The sequence below is a fragment of the Meriones unguiculatus genome, chromosome 1 (genome assembly GCF_030254825.1).
Source record: "Meriones unguiculatus strain TT.TT164.6M chromosome 1, Bangor_MerUng_6.1, whole genome shotgun sequence".
NCBI classification, from domain to species: Eukaryota; Metazoa; Chordata; class Mammalia; order Rodentia; family Muridae; genus Meriones; species Meriones unguiculatus.
In genome coordinates this window covers 58,775,598-58,796,104 of record NC_083349.1, presented here as the reverse complement: position 1 = coordinate 58,796,104, position 20,507 = coordinate 58,775,598, and the positions used below count along the sequence as shown (strand labels likewise).

At 48.7% G+C, this 20,507-nt stretch overlaps 1 protein-coding gene across 4 annotated transcripts; it reads right to left on the bottom strand.

Annotated features, from left to right (window-relative positions):
• Positions 1 to 1,258: 1,258 nt before the first annotated feature.
• On the bottom strand, positions 1,259 to 15,494 carry LOC132646031 (acyl-CoA desaturase 1-like). 4 transcript variants are annotated; one of them, XM_060390101.1, is made up of 7 exons: positions 14,908 to 15,494; positions 14,159 to 14,387; positions 13,123 to 13,411; positions 10,032 to 10,162; positions 8,220 to 8,425; positions 6,927 to 7,159; positions 1,259 to 4,113 (listed from the first exon to the last, which is right to left on the bottom strand). In XM_060390101.1, exons 3-7 carry the CDS (start codon positions 13,394 to 13,396, stop codon positions 3,914 to 3,916), a joined length of 1,044 nt encoding a protein of 347 aa, XP_060246084.1. In that variant the 5' UTR covers positions 13,397 to 13,411; positions 14,159 to 14,387; positions 14,908 to 15,494; the 3' UTR covers positions 1,259 to 3,913. The 4 variants fall into 4 exon arrangements, with proteins under 4 accessions (XP_060246084.1, XP_060246101.1, XP_060246094.1 ...); XM_060390118.1 differs by having other exon boundaries at positions 14,159 to 14,328; XM_060390111.1 differs by having other exon boundaries at positions 15,181 to 15,494.
• Between the last annotated feature and the right edge of the window lie 5,013 nt (positions 15,495 to 20,507).

The following is a 20,507-nucleotide window of genomic DNA, read 5'->3' as shown; positions in this document are numbered from 1 at the left end:
TTCTGACCAGGCCTTTGCCTGGGCCCACAGCCAACCCAAGTCAGCACAGCACATACTGCTTCTTTAAGATCTCCCGGTAGCTTGAAGAAGCCCAGAGTATTCCCAGTGGAAGAGGTAGGATCGACTTCTGTAGCAATCCCAGAATAGAATCCAAAATAGATTTGGGAACCTGTGGCATTTGTCCGAAACTCAGTGTTCAAGAACCAGCACTCTGCCAGTGCCATAGAAACTGAGTAGGACCCTGGTGTTTCCTATAGTTTGTCATGGAGACATGATGTAAAGAAGTCACGAGATCTCTGCCTCACATCACTGAGTCCTGATCAGAGGCATTTCCAGTAGAGAAAGATGCATCTGAGGAGCTCAGACTATACAGGAGGTTACAGTATGTTAGGAGAATGAAGAAAACGAAGGCAGGATAGCTTCTGCGGCGCTTACGATCAGGTGTGGGTTGACCGTTTGGATGGGCTGTTACAGAATCTTGTGCTGAGGTAGTCGACACAAGTTCAGCCATTGCCAGCCCAGGAGGAGAGCCATGCCACCAGGTTTTGCCTGGGTAGGCTGGCTAGTTTTATGTCAACACAAGCGAAAGTCAGCCAAGAGAAGAGAAGTGCAGTTGAGAAAATGTGTCCGTAAGATCAGACTAGAGGCAGACCTGTAATCTCCTTAGTTAGTGATTGATGGCGAGTCAAGGTCAGGCAGTCACAGCACGCGCTGATCTGATCAGATGACACTCCCTCTACTAGCCTGCAGCATCCCTCCCCCCACCTGCCACCCCCGAGAAATGCCGAGGCTGTTAGGATTGTGCCTTCCATCTAGTGGTCTCAGAAAGTGATTCTCAGAACGTGTGTTTGCGGTGGCCTAAGCCTTGAAGACTGATGTTGAAGGTAGAAGCTGCGTTTCTTTTTACTTCTGTAATCAGGTGCAGCAGGACTTGACTTTCTCCTGTGACTTGCTGTACAGCCTGAGACTAAAGAACTTAATCTTTGCAATGATGAGAGTATAGTGTGATTGCTTCTCTCTCTCTATTTTTGTCAAGCTTTCACCAGATTGGTCATCCTCAAGGGAAATATGGGTGGCACTTGTGATTGCTTCTCTTAATAAAAAACTTGAACTTGCCAGGTGGTAGTGGCGCATGCCTTTGATCCCAGCACTTGGAAGGCAGAGACAGGTGGGTCTCTGAGTTTGAGGCCAGCCTGGTCTACAGTGAGTTTCAGGATATCCAGGGCTACAGAGAGAAACCTTGTCTTGAAAAACAAACTTAACCAACACCTTATTAATTTATTTTGGTTTGAGTTTCACCTATAAACTATGGTAACAACAATAAAAATATAAGACATTATTTTCTCATACAGGCTTTGTGATTTAAGCTGTTCAGCCAACACAGTGAGGTAACTTTTAAACAGTGAATCAGTCCCTACAAAATGATGCCCACTAATAGTCATTACCTTTTGCTGTCCTGTTGCCCGTGCAACTCGTCTGTTACCTGACTCTAGATTTGTGTATTCAGGACATTTCCCATAAAAGGAATTACACAACATATGGACGTCTGTGTCTTATTTCATGGCCTGACAACAGTGCTTGCTGCTCCATCTGTGTTTTGTCATGATCAGGACTTCATTTTTTTTCCTTTTATGGCTGAGTAAATTTCAGCATATGGATATATTACATTGTTCACTCAGCTTTGGATGGTTATTTGTATTGCTTTTGTGTTGGGCTATTCCATGGCACAGCAGTGAACACGTATGTACAAGGGTTTTTGTGGACGTATGTTTTCATCCTCTTGAGTAGACCAGAGAGTAGCATTACCAGGCCACATGGTACCTCACATTTTAACTTTCTGGAGAATGGCTGGTATGTTTCTCAAAGCAGCTATACCACCTTAGAATTTCCCTTATCGACTGGTTCCAATTTTTCCATATCCTCAGCAACATTTTTTTGCTATTTTTTAAAATGTTAATTATTATAATTACAGCCATTCTAGTGGGTACAGAATGCTAACTCACTGTGTTTCTGATTTGCATTTCCTTGGTGGCTACTGACGTAGGGCTCCTTTTCATGCAATTATTGGCTACTCCTATTTCTGCCTTGTAGAAATCTGAGGTCCAGCACTTTTGCTAGTTGAGAGCTGGACTATTTGTCTTTTTATTGCTGAGGTATAAGAGTTCCTTTTAGATTCTGAGGCCTCATCCCCTAGGAGATGCACACTTTGTGCAGGTTTTCTTTCATTCTATCTTGCCTTTCCTTCTATTGTATTTCTGAGACAGGGTCTCAATATGTATATGACACTGGCCTCAGCCCTGTGATTTTCCTGCAAGTCTTCCAAGGAGAAAGACCATCCAGTGTGTGCAGAGAACAGGATGCCATACCAAAACCAAGGTTGATCTTGTTACCTTTCAGGTGCCTGCTCCATGGCTGGCTCAGAGTGACGTCAGCAGCATTTGATGGTCAAGACTTAGGATAGGGGCAAGCAACAGCTCTAGAACAGTTTGGCAGACAGGAGTTTGTCTGGGGCCCTCCAGGTGCTGGAGGTGGATGTGGAGAGGATCTGAAGGCCCAGGAAGAAGATAACCAGCTCTGTCTGCTCAAGACAAGGAACAGCTCCTAGCATTGTTTACAGAAAGGGGGCTGCAAGGAGGCAGACCCCCGCTGCCCTGAGTTCACACAAGAGACTTCCTGTCCAGGCAGAGGAGAAAAGTCCAGGAACAGAGCGCATCAGCAGGAGAAGAGGAAGATGGAGGTGAGCCAGAGGGTCCTAGCCTGCCCCCAAGACAGTCCCACAGGAAGGGCTGGTTCAGAGCAAGGGATATGGGAGACTGGGCATAACACTGTAGGCCGAAGCCTGGATTTTATCAATCCAAGAGGCAGTTTGAGGCGACCTGGCTTTGAACTGTTTCAGTCCCTGCTCAGGAAGTTGACAGTCCCCTGGGGTACCCTTCCAGGGAGTTACTTCTGAGAAGCGTCCTACCAGCACCGCCCCTCAGCCTCCCCATCTCTGCCTTGAGATGGGGGCCACAGGCAACCCTGGGACTCCCTTCTCTACTCTGTCTCTCCTTATGAGCCTCTTTGAAATGGTTGCTTTAGATCCTTACTTAAAGAACATTTAGATATCAGACTTGCTGCTGTGTTCTGACATTGTCAGGCTCTGGGGCTCACAAGAGAAAGGAAGGGTGCTGTGGGAGGGGCTCCACATCTGGGTCTGACCACTGAAAGACTTCCTTATAACTCATTTCATGTAACACCATCCCTGCTTAAGAATCACACCTGGCTTGGCAGTTCTTTCCCTTCATAATTTGCCTGTTCTCTTAGCTCTATCAAATAAAGTTATTTTCCTCTCCCACCTAGCAAACCAGAGGTCACGAAGATTAAGATGCACCACCCAGGCATTGTTATGTCTCTAGAGAAAGCCGCCTACCCTGAGGTAGGGAGGGTGCTTCAGTGAGAGTTTTCTAATGCAAAGACTCTACCACTGGACTATCCAAAGGATGCCAAGCTCTCAAAGGCTGACAATAAAGGACTTACGGATGACACCGTTAACCTGAGGGACAGTGAGAGAAATAAAGAGAAGGAATGGGATAAAAAGATAAGTGTATCGGCTTAGCATCAGAAAGGAAAGGTGTTGCCTTTTGATACTTGAACATTTTAAAAGAGGGCTGTACACAGCTGAGCTGTGGTGGCACACGCCTTTAGTCCCAGCACTCAGGAGGCAACAGGCAGATCTCTGAGTTTAAGGCCAACCTGGTCTACAGAGCAAGTTCCAGGACAGCCAGGACTACACAGAGAAACCCTGCCTCGGGGGGAGGGGGGGAGGCTGTACAGGAGTGGGTTAAGGTCATCTTTAGCATTCTGGTAGTGTTACTCTGTAGTTATCAGCAGAACATTAAACTTTGTCACAGCTGACATTTGGAACAGGAACTCAGCCACTCTTGTGGCTCCCGTCTCCAGTCCTTTTAATCCTGGCTAGGACAGCCGCCCTGGACACTCTCTTCCGGTCGTAAGCCAGGCCGAGGGCAGCCATGCAGTCGATGAAGAACGTGGTGAAGTTGACGTGCCAGCGGTACTCACTGGCGGAGTAGTCGTAGGGGAAGGCGTGATGGTAGTTGTGGAAGCCCTCGCCTGGAACAGAGCAAGGAGAGCAGTTAGGGGCTCAGTGGCTGCTGCTTCAGCTTTGCACACCTCTGCTGGGTTACACTGTGTGAAGGTGTGTGTTTGTGTAGTTGACTGTTGGCTGCTAAGTGGGCGGAGAGCTAAGTGCCGGCCTACTAGCCAGATCTTGGTATTGTTATTTCTGTGGCCCAACACCAGTGTCATATCTTGTGAACATTCGTCCTTCCTTTCTTGCCTATCAGATATAATAAAGAGCTGGAAGCTGAAAGTGGAGGGCAGAACTTCCAGGAGAGAGAGGGTCGCCGGCTGGACACAGCAACGAACAAACAGGGGCAGAGAGGCGGGACATAATGCCAGGCTTAGTCGGGCTAAGCTAGAAAGCTGGCCGGGAATCTGCCTAGCTAAAATGCCTAAGCTTTAAAATATTAAGAAGCCTCTGTGTCATTCTTATACACCTCTTACCTAGAAGGTACCTTGAACCTCAGAGAACTGTGCTGCTGTTAACTGAATAGATAACCCCAGTGTCTCCCACCCTAAGGAAACAAGTGTCCTCAGAACCTCTTAAATGTATTGAGCGATCTCACTTATGGGAGCTTTAGGGGAGGATGTTTCTCTTGTGATAACTGAACAAGGGAAGATGATTCTCCTGGGAAAATGCTTCACCTTGGAAAAAGCCAGAGGGAACATAAATACTGAACCAAACTCCAGAAGGTCTATGTCTATATGCATGTGTTTTGGTGGGCATGGGAGGGTTTCTATGCTTCTTACAACAGTGAACAAGCCCATCCTTTCTCAGGGTATTGGTGTTCCCTGTGAATGAGGGAGAGTCCAACAGAAAGGGCAACAGCAGCCAAAAGTCAAAAGAAAAGGAAAGGAGGTCAAGGACCAGAGTTCCCTCAGCTGCTGGCAGTTCACAGGGAGCTGCTCTCAGTTCTGATCTTGAGGGAGGGAGGTACTGATAAATCAGAGCCACTCTTTTGGTTTTTTGAGACAGGGTTTCTCTGTGTAACAGAGCCCTGGGTGTCCTTGTCTCCCTTTGTAGACCAGGTTGGCCTCAAATTCGTAGAGTTTTATCTGCCTCTAGCTTTGGAGATCCTTCTAACTGCTGATATTCTGAGACTTCTTGGGATGAACATTTGCTTTGACTAAAAGGAAAATACATATATTTCAGATTCAGGATAATTACTGTGGTAGAAAAATGAAAACCCTTACTGATCATTGGCAGAACTCTTCTTTCTGACTCCCACAAAAACACCGCTGACCTGAGCAACGGTCGGCAGCAAGAACAACTAATAAGAGATTTGGATCTTGAGTGTCTTCAGAGAGATTCGGGGTGACATGAAAAATAAGAAAGCAAAGGGATCTTCTGACACAGACATGCTTCTAACCACGGTTCCTCGTGGGTGTGTATTCTGTCTGCACAGCAGGTTGTCCATACTGTAGACTTAGAAGTGGGTGGGTGAGCACCGGGCAAAGGCTGCTCACAAAGGATTGTAACTTCTGCATTCAGGGCTCTGGGTATTAGATTGAAACAGAACAAAGCAGGATTGTGTATAGCTACTGGGACATCAAAAAAGAAAGCTTCAGAGATCAACTTTCTCAGATAACATGAGCATAGGTCAGAGGAGGAGACAAAATTCAAGAAGCCAAAGGGGGGGGGAACCCAAAAAAACTAAACAAACAAAAAAACAAAACAAACCTCCCTAGAATCTAGAATGACAGGAAACAGCTGGAGAAGACCCAAGAGTGAGGTAAGCAGACGGGGGACAGATAAACTCAGTGGGATCACGCAAGAGGCCGCTAGCCACTCTGGATGTGGACAAGTCTCACATTTCCGGTTACAAAACAGAATGCATCTCAAGCCACATGAGCCTGTGAAAATTTTCTAATTATAGAGTGAAAGTAGTTTATTTCAGGAGGATCGAAATAAGAGGATGTTCAGAGGTAGAAGATACCTGACTTAGAAAACTAGGGCAGGAAGATGAAAAAATATTCAAAACAGTGCACTTGAAGCTGAGTGAGCTAAGTCAGAACTACTCTTTCTGCATGTTACACAGCATGATTAAGTGCAAAACCCTGGGCTTTCTGTCTGTCCTACTGATCCTCCTGTGCTGGTCTTTCATTTCCTAACTGAAATGAGATGCTGGTCAACTCACAGGTGACAGGAGAACGACAAACTTCAAAGGGCTTAATATAAGCTGTGTGTAGTAGCCCCTGCCTTTAATCCCAGCTCTTGGGAGGCTGGTGGTTCTCTGTGAGTTCAAGGCCAGTTTGGTGTGCACAGCATTTTCCAGGACAACATGGCTACATAGTGAGACCCTGTCTAAAAAGGGCATTAATACATGTGGCATTTGGAGACCATTTCGGAACCTGATGTTTTTCACCTTTTCTTTTTTATAGCAGGCTTTTTTGCCTGACTTTCTTATAGGTTTTTTTGTTGTTGTTGTTTTGTTTGTTTTTTTTAAATACATAATTGGTTTAGCTTTTTGTTGTTTTGAGACAGGGTCTCACTCTGTAGCCCTGACTGGCCTGAAACTTGCTGCATACATCAGACTGGCTTTGTACTCTGCTAATAAATAGCAGAAGAACTGAGACACAAATGTTCATTAAAAACAAATCTAGGACCCTCGTGTGCTGGCTCAGACCTGCAGTTCCGGTATTTTGGAGGCTGAGGCAGGTATACTGTTGTAACTCTGGGGTCAGCCTGGGTTACAGAGTGAGTCCTGTCTTAGACAAACCTTATCTGGTCTTTCAGGTTTTTAGCAAAAGAATCCTAACTAGTAGGCCAATGGTTGTGGCCGTGCTGTAGAGCGCTGACGTACCTATTGCTCCCACGGATGTCAGCAGATTCTCCCGGGCGCCAACCTTCTTGTCGTAGGGGCGGTATCCGTAGAGGTGGGCGGCGCTGTTCACCAGCCAGGTGGCGTTCAGCACCACGGCGTATCTCAGGAGAGTGGCAATATACAAACTGTGTCGGAAAGTTTCGCCCCAGAAGTACCAGGGCACCAGCGTGGGCAGGAGGAAGCACAGGAGCAGGACGCCAGGTATGTAGTACCTGTGTGGGAGAGCACGCACTGCGTAAGGAGGGTCCCTCTGACATTTCCCCGGAGCGTCCACTCCCACAGTGCTCTCCTCCCGCCGCTGGGAGTAAGTATGGGTGAAGGGCAAGAGCGAAACCGTCAGGAGAGAATGGGCAGATGCTCGTTTGACTCACGCTGCGACTTTCGACTTTCGCAGGATCACACCACTGGTAGCCAGTGTGTCAAGTATGCGCGCCGGCCTGTCTCCTGACAAGAAGCCCATTGTTCTTCCCCAAATGCTCTTTATGCAAATGACAACCTCACGGCCAGTTCTGCCGCCTGGGCTCCTGCCCATCTACCTTTGAGTTCCTTTTTTTTTTTTTTTTTTTTGTCTTCCTGACAATGTCACTGGCACAGATGGTGGCATGTCCTGGCTCCATTTCTTCCCACCACTTCCTAGTCTTTTCTCTGCTTTCCATTCAGGAGGCCCACTGAACGTCCTTCATCATCCAAAGGTCCCTTTGGAGGCCTTGCTCTACTCTCCATCCTCATACGGAGCATGACACCCTCATTTCAAGGGACTTGATTGCATCTGATGATTGTGTGTGTGTGTGTGTGTGTGTTTAATACCCTCCCTTTGTGTTTCCTCTGAGCCAACTTCCTTCTCTCTGTACCTCTGAAGGGCAGACAATATTCTGCATATTCTGCCTTGTATCATGACTATTTCACATGTTCCTTGACTCTCGGGCTAGAAATTCCTTGAGGGAAAGACTTGGCTATATTTTGTGTCTATCCTAGTTAGACCAGTGATCATTAGATCAAATTGCACTTAATTTCGTTCATGAAAATTGCTCAAAGGACATGGAACTAAACAAAACAGTAAAGTATCAAAAAACAAAACAAAACAGTAAAGTATCTTTATGGCCTCTGAGCTATTAAAATGAGTTTGAAATGATGGTCTTAAATACACAAACCCAGAAATCTCTCAGCTTTTATTTACAAGTTATAAGTGAAAAGGTAAAGTTTCTAAACCCCAGGTGCCGTGGACTACATTTCTGGTTTCAACCTCTACCTCCATCCCCACCTGTCACTCACCTCCTCTGGAACATCACCAGCTTCTCAGCTTTTAGGTCAGACATGTCCAGCTTCCCGCCCTTCTCTTTGACAGCCGGGTGTTTGCGCACCAGCAGCCAACCCACGTGAGAGAAGAAAAAGCCCCGCCGGGAATCGTGGGGGTCGGCATGCGTCTCTGTGAACTTGTGGTGGGCGCGGTGGTCTCGGGCCCATTCATACACATCATTCTGGAAGGACAGGAAAGAGGAACCCAGCGGTGAGAAGAGATGGCCTCCTGCGGGATGGCAAGGATCTAGATGTCTGTGAGGTCCTGGGACTCTCAGTCCGACTCACAGAGCCCTGGGGACACTGTCTACAAAGAAGGCCTTGGGGAACACCCTCTCCTGCACACTTGCCCCCCAAAACTTATGTGGAAAAGGAACTTACAGTCCCAGACTCAGGAATAGCACTGTTGCTTCCTGACATTGTGTGGTACAGAGGAGGGAGGTGGGTCACAGCCCTCACTTACGTTAGCAAAGAAGAGTAGTTTTTCAAACAAGGAATTAGGGCAAGGTCCTAATGGAGGGCCTAATCCTTGAACGTGGGGTATGAAGCAGGTGGGCTTGGGGCCTGGAGTGCTGGTCTGTAAATACAGATGTGGGGAGCTCTGTCTCGATACCTTCACAATGACAGGTTGCTCAGCCAGTAACAAGACCAGGATGTAACTTATGAGCTTGGGCACATTTCCTAAGGACCTCTTATTTGGGACTCTTTCTAACCCTTTAATTATACACCAATAACCGTAGCCTCTTCCCTACAAAGAGATCAGGAGTGTTCAGGGTATAAACTGGTAGGGCAGGGATGATTATAGATGTATGTTGAGAACCTCTTACATGCAAGAAAATGAACTTTGTTTCCCGTTTTCCTCTTTTCCCACAATGGTGCCTGCAACCTGATACCCCCGGAAGCTCCCTTCTCTAACTCCCCTTCTTCTGTGTTATAAACTTATGCCTCAAACAGCCTCAAGAGCTGATTTAGCCAGCATGACAGCCACAGGTAATACTCCGGCACTGGTCTATGAAACCACTTATTAACACACTTTCATCGTCTGAAATGAGGGATAATAACAGTACTCATCTCTTAAGACATCTTGGAGACGTAGTTCATCTATGCCAAATGCTAGCCCAGTGCCTCACAGAGCCACTGCCACTAGAAATGTCTGCACTTACTATTAAGAGCCCTTGTATCTGCAACACTTCGTTTGCAGTCCCTTTGCAGTGGGACGCTGGGACAAGCATCACCAAGTGTAAGGTAAATGTCTGGGGATGGTGGTGGAAGCCAGGCTGGTGCCTGTCTAATGCACGATGGCTTCTTATGCTGAAGACCACACCAGTCACACTGTATGAAAGCACAGGACCCACTAGTCTTGGCTGGAGTCTCCTTGGGCTGGAGGGATGGCTCAGCAGTTAAGAGCACTGACTGCTCTTCCAGGGGACCCGAGTTTAATCCTCAGCCACCCACGGGGCATCTCACAACTGTCTGTAACTCGTGTTACAGGGGATCTGAAACCTTCACATAGATATACATGAAGTAAAAAAATCAAGGTACATAAAAGTAAATAAAAAATAAACAAATTGATTTTTTTTAAAGCCTATCCTCAAGTTTCCCTACCCAGGGACTCTGATTATCTCATGTTCTGTGAACCTCAGAACTAAGCATGTTCTTTAAATGGCCACAGAAGACTGGGAAAAGCAATGGCTGCCTGCCTGGTCCTCTCAGGCCTTTGAGTCCTTCTGCTCTGCCCTGGATCATTGGTAGAAGTAGCACGATAGCTGGGCAGAGCCAGACTCTTACCTGGAAAGCCATGGTGTTGGCGATGATGAGGAAGAGCCGCAGCGGCAGCCGCGCTTTATAGGTTCGGTGGCTCCACAGGCGGTGAGCCCCGGCTGTGATGCCCAGGCCAGAAAACAAATAGGACACACAGACTGCAGGGAAAGATAGTGGGGTCATCCACAGCAAAGTTCATCTGGGAAGAACGTGAGGACACCCTACCTGATGCTCTGTTGTATCCCTGTAAGGCTTGGAGTGGGGACCTGTTTTCTCATGAATCCTAGGGTTACAGATAGAAGCAGGATCTTTTGACACCAAAGCAATAGAAACTGGACATATCCAAATGTGTGGACATGCAGGCAGGATGTTCACGTGTCTTGACTTGTGGGTGAGAAAACTGACCAGACAGGAGACCAGGTTGCTCTCTGAAGAGAGGAAGAGTCAAGCCTTCGCTGATTGGCTGAGGTGGTAATGTGTGCAGAGAGGCCCTGTGGTCATTCTGAAGAACTGTAAGTGCAAGCGGATACAGCTGCCTACATCACGCACAGGAGCCATCTAAGCAAGCTCATGCCCTGCTCTCCCCGGGAACCAGCTGAAGGTTATCTTATGAGTTTATTTGCCTCTGTCCTATTGGCATGTTTCTAATGGTCTCAGGGACGCCTTGTTCTCTATGGCCGAAAGAGTTTATAACTTGTACAGAATGCCATCACCTCACAGACTCTCTACCGAGAAATGGAGATGGGCAAAGGAGGAGGCAGGTCGAGGGAATAGAACAAGCCAGGTTTAGGGAGCATTGTGCCACACACTGTGTCCTTTGAGCTAAGCTAACTTTCTCTAAAGCTTTCAAAGGCTGGCAACAATTCCCCCAGTGCTAAGGACCCGTAAACAGGGGTGTTTTCAGAACAGCATCCAGATCAGTCCAGGCACTGCCAAATTAGAAGAGACACATGCAATGACTATTTAGCAGCTACACAATAGCATGTCATCACTGTAGCTATAGAAGGAGGCCATGCCAGGGACAGCCCTGAATAAAGTCCTATTTGCACAGATGCTCAAGCCTCGCCAAGTATATTAATATTCTATATTCACTGTATACCTTAAATGGGTTAGGCTCTGCCACCATGACATCACAGTTGAGGAGATACATGGTGTAAGTGGTGTGATTTTCCAGGAGCACGGGACTGATAAAAGTGGAGCCGTGGTTTGCAGCGAGGGTTTCCAGAAGCATTCAATCTCTTCTGGCTCCAACTCCAGCAACTACATCCTGACAATAGGGCATTCCAGCATTGTCCCACCTGGCTGACTTCAAAGAGTCAAGAGTTGTCTAATCCATGATGGGAAACGGGGCACCGAGTGAAGCCGTCTGTTCCTCTGATTGATAGCACTGACATAAAAGCTGGGACCGTGGTGAACAAACAAACTCTATACAGTACTCCAAGGGACTCCTGGAAACAATGGATCCTCAAAGGCGACAGAACTTTAAGGTTGGAGATTTCCCACATTGTAAAAATGGCCCCATGTCCTTCTGAAGCCAAAAATAATGGATTACTAATGGAAAGATAGGAAAAAGAGAGCAAAACAACCTTGGCTTCAGGGTGCCATTTCACTTCCTGTGCTAACAGCTAAGGCCTGTCAAACACAGACAGTTTCATCAAGCTCAGAACCGAACCAAATGAGGCCTATAAGGAGGCTTAAACTGGACAGGAACTAGCAGGGGCAGAAACCATATGAAAACTTCCCTTCTAGGGAGGCGGAAGACAGAGAGGAGTCCATAATCCGTAGGAGAATGCCACCCATGCTCTGGGTTCGCATAGGAAGAAGACAGCCACCATAGCTGCCTCAAAAGGCCCACGGTGACAGACCTACAGATAAACCACCCTCCTATATGTGGGAGTGTGACACCATGTAATGACAGGAACACGATATCCCCGACCTGAAAGTGTGCTTTAGGCCACACTGGTGCAGGATCTGGAGGCTGGACATGTTCCTAGTTGCATTCTTGAGGCACTTCCAGGATGAAGCTCCAGAGTCACAATCTCAAGACCCAAAAGGACTGGGGCAGATGGAGCTAACATTGGGCCAACTAGCCTTTTTTTCTACCACAACCCCCCAAGAGAGAGAGCCCAGAAGGAACTCACAGAGGACACGACTCTAGACAACCTCCCAGCGTCTTCCTGAGGAGAACTGGCCAGAGCAGCCCCTGAACCTACACAGGTCCTGCTCACTCTCCCTGGTTCAGGCTTGGGGGAGGGGCGGTCACAAGCGAACTACCTGCAAAGCACATCTGTTGCTGATGCCAGGGGCAGCAATGCCATGAGCCCAGGCTTGTGAATCCCTGAGGGCCCGTGCTGAGGCAGGCCAGGAACACACTGTCTCCCTCAGTGTAATAGCCGAAGGTTGGGCTGCTCGAGTTTCTACTGTCTGCCAAACAACTGTGTGTCGGGGACCGGGAAGGCCAGTGCCGCCTCCACAGCGCCGGAAGGGATGAGATGGGCAATAGCAAGCCGGATGGGGAGTGCAACATGAAACCCTTCTGCACTCTTGTTCATTTTAAGGACATCTTGACCAGCATGTGCTGCACCCTGGAGATGTGCATGGCACAGAGGAGCCATCCACCCGTGCCCTTGAGTTGTGTAAGAGCCCATGCCGCCTTTATCCAGGGCAAACCAGCCTCATCTAGACAGGGGATGAGGTTCAAATAGTGGAATGAACAACCCTCTTCTGTTTTCTCCTGTACAGTCTTCCTTTGTTTTGTTCCCTGACTGGGCTTCATGTGTAGTCCAGAAAGCCCCTGGTCCAGTACCTGGGGAGGGCCTACTTCTCTTGTGGCAGGCAGGGACAGGGCAGGCAGACAAACAACGAACTCACACAGAAAAGCCTGTTCCTCCAAGCCACCATGCCCACCTGCTCAGCATCCACGCTAAGGGGTTCCCGGAACTGACACTTCTCCATCCAACTAAGCTCTTGTCCCAAGTCCAGCCAATCCCTCAGGAGCCAAACGGGAAAGGATGGAAAATCTTACATAACACGTGACCACTGACCTGGGTTAGACCTCATTAAGGAAAAGGGAGAGACCAAGAACACTGCGGAGCTCACGACGAGGGGAGCTGCTCACCCCAGAGCCAGGTGTAGAGCTTGCAGGAGGGAAGCAGGGTGACCCCGTACAGGGCTCCCACGTGCAGCAGCGCCATGAGGATGATGTTTCTCCAGACATACTCCAGCTTGGGCGGGGGCCCCTCCTCATCCTGGTAGCTGGGGTCGTGGATATCTTCCTTCATTTCAGGGCGGATGTTTTCTCCCCAGTGTTGGAGAACCTTTTCTAATTTCTCTCCTTCATTCTTAAGCCCCCCAGAGAGAGGCTTTGTGATGGTGGTGGTCGTGGTGGTCATCTAGGAGCTGGAAATCTGTCAGAAGTGGAATGTCAACAGAGTAGCTGCCTGCTGGGCAGCAGGGGAACTGATCTTCTCCTTGTAGGTCAGGGAAGAATGGAGTACAAGCATGGGCCCTGCCTCAGTGCCCAGATTAAGTAGGCTTAGCTGGAAGGGAAAGTTCCCTTCAACTATGAGTCCAACTAAGAACAGATGGCACAGTGAAAATAATTTGCTTGCTCTGTGTTAGTCACGGACATAGAAAGCAGAGGAAGTGGCTGTCTATGCCTTATGCTTTATATGGTTCAAGGAATTATCATTGCTTTGGTGTTTTAGCTCAGGCCTTGTGTTATCTGACCTGCATCTTGGAATCTCACCATCCCAGCTTCCTGAGTATTGGGATTTGAGGTAAGAGCTACTGGGGTCCTGCACCAATATTTTTTATAATATCCAGACCTGTCATAAAATTACTTAAGCCTGGAGTTGTTGGGTATACTTGTATTTTCTGCACTATGGAGCCAGAGGCCAGATGATGGCGAGCTCACAGCCAGGATGGCCTATACAGTGAGCTCCTGACCAGCCTGGACTACAGAGTCAGACATTGTTGCAATGTCTCAAAACAACCATAACAAAACCCAACTTGGAAGATGGGTAGCTTTCCTTTCCAGGAACAATTTTTATTTTTTAATTGTCAACAACGAGGTAATTAGGTAAATGCAAGTAAGATTGTTTTTTCATGGCTGAAGAGATAGCCCAGATGGCTCTCAGATGCCCAGAACTTACCAGAGCTGGGACCACAGAGTAGAATTCAGGACCGCTGGGACTGAAGCTGGATTTCTGTTTCAGAGTGTAGAGCCGTGAAACAAGCCAGGCGCTGAGCGGGAAACCTGTCCTGTGCGTTCTATATAGCGGCTGTCCAGGATCAGCCTCACTGTGTAGGCTGTAGCCCAGAGCTGTGGATTTAAGGGCATCGGATGGCCGAGTCCTGCATTTCCTCATACACCTTGATCCCCTGCCAAAAGAGGCAGAGTGTGCCGAGGCTGCTGGCCCAGGTAGCCCCAGGCACACAAGAAGGTGGAAGGGACAGGGACAAAGGAACAGGCACTGGCCAAGGCAGACCAATACGATGTTGCACACATCACACGTGATCCTAACGTAACACGGCCTGAATCCTGTCCCTACCTTTCCCCAAGAGAAAATGTTATGTGGGGCTGAGGAGATGGCGTAATGATTCAGAGTATCGGCTGCTCTTCCTGATTCCCAGCACCAGCACGGTGGCTCACGTTTGTTTGTAACTGCAGTTCAGGGGACCCTACACCTTCATCTGGCCCCCGAGGGCACCGGGCACTCAAGTGGTGCCTATATAATATGTGATACATACATTCACTCTGAAAAATACTATCTAGTTCAGCAGTAAGGGTGAATTCACGCCCGGGGAGACCCTGGCACACGGTGGGTGGCTGGACAACACTCACGGGGGAGAATGGGAGAGCCAAGGTGGCAATGACCCCTCACGACGCCATCCTGCTTACCTATTCTCCCAGGATCAGGAGACGGGAAAACGGCACTGAGTTTTGAACCAAGGGCTTAGTTGTAGCCCTCACCCGTACAGGGGAGTTCCGAGCTCAGGGAAAAATTATGGCACTGGCCTTCCCACCAACTCTGCGGGCTACCCTAACCCTGCAGCACACATCCGCACACACTCTGACCTGAGCGTGCACACATCCTGGGTCCACCGGTAGGCTCCGCAGGGTAAGGACTCTGCCAGGAATCAGTAGGCATTGGTTCCCCCCTGGGGCCACTACCTGTGCCTAAGTCTTCAGAACATTTTGGGACTTTTGAGAGATTCTTGATGTCCGGGTAGAATTTAGAAGTGTTTTGTTTGTTTGTTTCGTTTTGTTTGAGTCCAGTGGCGTTTTCAAATAGCTCGGTCCCATCAGCCAGTTTGTGGTAGGAGTTCCGAGCAGAAATGTGCGGCTGATGCCCAAGCTCTTAAGACCCAACCCTATTGCCCGATGCCTCACGACAGAGCCGGCCTTACGGAGCCCGCTGCTCGGCGTTTCGGTCCCCCATAAGGGAGAAACAGCCTCCGCGGGACGCTCTCCACGTAGGATGCACCTTCAAGGTGCAGGCTGCAGGGGCGGCGCCTCCTGATTGGACCGGGCTCCGGCCGTGGCGCAGCGCGGCTGCTGATTGGCTACGCGGGGTCAGGCGCTGTGGGCCGAGAGGACACGAGTGACCTCGGGGGCGGGTGCCGACCGGCAGTAACCCCGGGGAGGGGCCGCGCGCCTTTCCCTTTGTCTGCTCGGCGTTGGGCTCCGGCCCGCCGGGCGCGCCGGGGCAGAGCCTGGGCAGAGCCTGGGCGTGGGAGCGGAGGCGGGGCTGTGCGCGGCTGAGCAAGCCTGGGGACGGGGTTCGGCGGGGCGTCGGAGCGCCGCCGCTTCCTTCTGCCTCACGCCCCAGCTCTGCCGGAGTTAGCTGGGTCTCTAGGAAAGGTGTTTATGGAGATCCGCGAGCGGACGTGGCGAATGTGCCTTAGTGGCCCTGGAGTAACCTCCTGTGAACAGCCTTAAACGGGAAAAGGCTGGGCAGCTTCTCCCAGCCCGGAATTCCCGGGTGAGAAGTCCGCAGACCCGTCCTGGGACAGTTCTGATGATGCAAAGAGGCGGCTTCAGGGGCGCGCTTAAACGTGGGTGACAGGGCCGGAAAGTGGCTCAGCCACCGTGGAAGGCGGGTTGGTGACCCCGTGGAAGGTTGAAGAGTTACTGCACGACCACACAGCTCCTCTCCAGTTACACACCCAAGTCAGTTGGAAGCGAGTACTCCAGTCATGGTGCGCAGGGCTCATAGCGGCGTCGCCAGGCCCACAGGACCGTAAACTTGCCACCTCCGTTCTCTCGTTGTGATCGATTTTAATTGTCAGCTTGACTGGATTGAGACTCACTAGAGAGATCTATTTCTTGAGTGTGTCAGAATGGGCTGACTGAGAAGGGGAGAGCCACCTTGAATGTGGGTGACATCTTGACACACACTGGGGTCTGGACTGAATTTTAAAAAGGTGAGAGGAGGTCATAGGCAGCTGACAGGAGTGTCCTGATTTCAGACCGTGTCACCTCATGCTCCCCCTGGCAGAGCTGGCACACCTCCCTGCCATGCCTTCCCATGTGAGCCAAAAGGAAAGCTTCCCTGTGTTGCATTAGTCTGGTGTTTAATTAACAGTAGGGAGAGGGAAAACAGAAACGGAACGGGTACAGCTGTATTTCCAAGGAATTAGGAAGCAGACACCGGGAAAGGACCTTTTTACAGTGTGACCCAAAGTGTGGGGATCTACATTCATTCCCACCAAGACTGAAGAAAACGAAGAGAAAAAAAGGTGAGAACATAGGCAAAGTTAGCTGTGAAACAGGGTAGCTGGAGAAAGGGGGCTGCTCCCCAGGCTCAAACAACAGACTGGAGGGGGGGGGGGCTCAGGATAAAGTCCTCGCCAGTTGACAGCTCGACTTCAAATCCCCAGAACCCAGGTAGAGCCAGATGTGCCAGCACACATCTGCAGTCCCGGGACTCTTCCCGGGGGATGGGAGGGAAACAGATGAAAGCCCAGACTGCCAGCCCGCCTAGTCTGGCAACACTGAGGAAATGGATAGATTTTTCTGTTCACATAGGGTGGGATGTTACTATGATTGGTGCTACACTGTCGACAGAGGTACAAAGCAGGCTGAAAGAAGAAAGCCAGGTGGACTTGGAAAGGGGCAGGGAGGAGGTGAGGGAGGGTGGGATTAGGAGGGAACGAGGGAGGGGCTACGGCTGGGATACAAAGTAAACAACCTGTGAGTAATATAAAAAAATAAAAATAAAAAAAGATAAAAGAAGAAGGCCAGGTGTCCGGCTCACATGCTGTGTGATCCCGTGAAATACTCAGTCAAGTCCAGAGAAAAAGAGAAACTGGCTGTTGCCAGGGGCGGGGAATGGGCTTGGAAGGCGAGTGAGGAGAGGGCCCAAGGTTTAGGTAGTACAGTGTCTCTTTGGAGGGTGGAGAATGTTCTGAAACTAGGTGTGTTGGTTCCACAGTTTAGTGTTCACAGTTTACTTTAGAGGAAAATTAGGTGATTTACAGTTACCATCGCTTGTCTTAGTGAGGATGGAGGGCGAAACCTGACAAGATAAAATTCCCAGGCTCCCAGTAGGGCACATTTATGACCTGGGTATCGGCAGGGCACGCACTGGACCCACTGGGGAATCCGGGCCAGCAGATTGTTTGAAAGCTCAAGCACACCAGGACTAGTGTGGTGTGGGGATGTGATGCTTGTCTGTATAATTGTCCACAAAAGTGGCTGGCTTTGTGTTGTGAAAATCCACATCATTTTAAATGGGTATACCAAGAGAAAAATGGGGGCAGGGAGTCCTCTAGGTCATCTACAATTCTCCGAGAATAGGCGTTAAGAGCCTATGAGCATTCTTGCACCCTCTGCTGGCAATTTTAAAGAAAACACTTTCCTTTTCCTGACCCTATTACTGCTTCCTATGAGCAACGGCCCAGAATGAGAACCTCTGGGTTTTTTGAGCAGGTCCTCACCTGAACCCACCTGCTCCTTTATAGCTGGAATAGAGGAGCCTGGGGAGGGAGGTGGAGTGGGACAGAGCTGAGTGCGCCAAGGAGGAAGTTCTTTTGGTCTCCAAGGCACATTTTCCATTCCTTGAACCTTAGGACTATTATCTGAGTCCCTTGCTCCAAGTTCACTGACCGCAATAAGTCATTGTCTGCATCATAGAAAGTTAACACGGGTCACAGAATTGGACTCTTACTGTGACATTTACTGTGTTTTGTAGCGAAGACAGAACTAAAACCCACTTGAGATCTGTTTCATCATGGGCTGACTGTTGAGCCACAACTTTCCAACAGGGAACAAGACCCTTGAGGAGCTGAGAACAGAATAGAGTGGACAGAGGCCTGTTAAAATTCAGCTGAGGGTTAATGTTAATGTATTCTGATAAGGGGTGGAGAGACAGCTCAGTGGTTAAGAGCACTGTGTGCTCCTCCAGAGGTCCCGAGTTCAATTCCCAGTACCCACGTGGTAGCTCACAGCCCTCTACACTGGAATATAATGCTCTGTCTTCTGGCATTCAAGTACACTTGCAGACAGAACATTCACACAAAATAAAATCTTTAAAAGAAAAAAAAAAGATATTCTAAGACATCCAAACACTGGGGAGGCAGAAACAGCGGATCTCGGTGAGTTCAAGAGCATCTCGGATGCACAGTGAGACCCTGTCTCAATCAATCACACCGAAGTGTGAGTGTAGAGGCAATTCTGCTGGCCCTCAGGGACCTGGCGGTTGCTTAGGTCATGACCTGACGCCAGGTGCAGCAAGTGTGTTCCACCCAATAAAGAGCCACCTGCGCCCTCACTCTCTCTCTCTCTGTCCTTGCAGTTCTTTCTCTCTGTGCACTTACTGACCCTCACCTCCCACCCAGCTTTTCTGTCTCCCTCTGCTTGGCAGCTTCACTGACCCCTGAGAGCTGCTCCCAATAAACCTGCTTTTATACTTTTAATTTGGCTCGAATTGGCTCATTCCATCAGTGAGATAAGCTATTCTTTGTTGAGGAGCCTTGGAGAAGCTGAGGCCCACCCCAAGCCTGGCTACCCCCAAAACTGTTCTACCGTAGGCTATCGGCAGAGATGCCACCCCTTGGTTTCAGGTCTGGGCGCTGCCAGGTCTAAGATCGGTTCCCACAAACCCCTGGTGTCTGCTAGGAAATGTATCCAAACTGGGCTTGTCTCAGATCTTTTGTGGACAACTGTAGTCTGAGGCCAGGTTTTTGGGAACTGAGCTTTCGCCCTCCTTCTCGTCAACCCGTCTGTTCTCACGGCAACAGCTGCTTGAACCAAACTGCTGAGCTGATGTGCCTGAGGTGCGAGTGGATCATTTGTCTGTGCATTTAATTACGAATCCTAGAGTCCAGTTCTTTAGCTGGTCTGTCTTGAACACGGCTCTAGCTCTGAGCCCACCCGTGTGGACCACAGGCCCGTCCCCCTTCCTGCCTACCTGCAGCTGGCCTGCAGTAAGCCAGACACCCTCTCTGTTCCTTCATGGCTCAGAGCTCATTACAAGTCGGCACACCTGATTCCCAGGATCTCACCACCAACAGACAGATTATCCCAAACTATCTTATCTAAGCCTGCTCTGCTCTACGCTCCCAAAGCCTCTATCTTCCCACTCTTAAAAAAATCTTTTCCCTCTGATTTCTTTGCACTCTGCTCTCACAAGAAAAAAAAAATCTTAAGATTATGCTGTAAACTCTTATCTAAGGATTTATAAGTTGCTCATTGGCTATGGTTTAAAATCTATATAATCTACAGCAATATTTGACTTTAAACTTATAATAAAAGGCTTATAATTAAAAATCTATACATATATATGATTCAGTTTGTAGTTAGGGCATGTGTATGTGTGTATATGTGTATGCAACTCAAATTCTACTCCCTGCGTGTATGTAACTCTGTGTGTATATGTGCATGTAACCTGAATGCAGCTCTCATTTTAAAAATATCTATCTAGCAGCTCGATATGGTGACACACACCTTTAATCCCAGCACTCAGGGAGGCAGAATCAAGAAAACTGATGTGAGTTCAAGCCAGCCTGGTCTGCAAAGTGAGTCCAGGACAGCCACGGGTACACAGAGAAACCCTCTCTCGAAAAACCAAAAACCAAAACCAACCAACAAATATATATATTAGTTATATATATTAACATAATTATACAACATATATATTATGTTACAATATAACATAATATTATATAATATAACTACTATTATGTAATATATATATTAACACAAATGTTTTTAGATAGTAACCATGTCAATCATATGACTTATAAGCCGTCATTTGGCTTCATTGTCTCAAGATGACCACATGGTATAAAGCAAACTGTGGACAGGCAGCCTAGCCAAAGACAGGAGAGCCTTCCCAAGTTCCTGCTTCACAGAAAAGTTTACTGGTCCTGGCAGCCGAAGACTGACATCCCCCTGGGACCTGTGCCCTTGGCGAAGCCACTGATGCCACAGGGGCCCAGTGGGGTGGTTGTCTAGGTAACAGATAAGTCTCTGTCACTTTAATCAACTCATAGGCT

What these genes read in the sequence shown, in the direction of transcription:
- LOC132646031 (XM_060390101.1), bottom strand. Translation starts at nt 13,396, where the DNA reads ATGACCACCACGACCACCACCATCACAAAGCCTCTCTCTGGGGGGCTT. An exon ending in CCAACACCATGGCTTTCCAG is followed by an intron (nt 8,426 to 10,031) that starts GTAAGAGTCTGG and finishes CTGTCCTTCCAG; the next exon opens with AATGATGTGTATGAATGGGC. An exon ending in CTGGTGATGTTCCAGAGGAG is followed by an intron (nt 7,160 to 8,219) that starts GTGAGTGACAGG and finishes TCTCCCACACAG; the next exon opens with GTACTACATACCTGGCGTCC.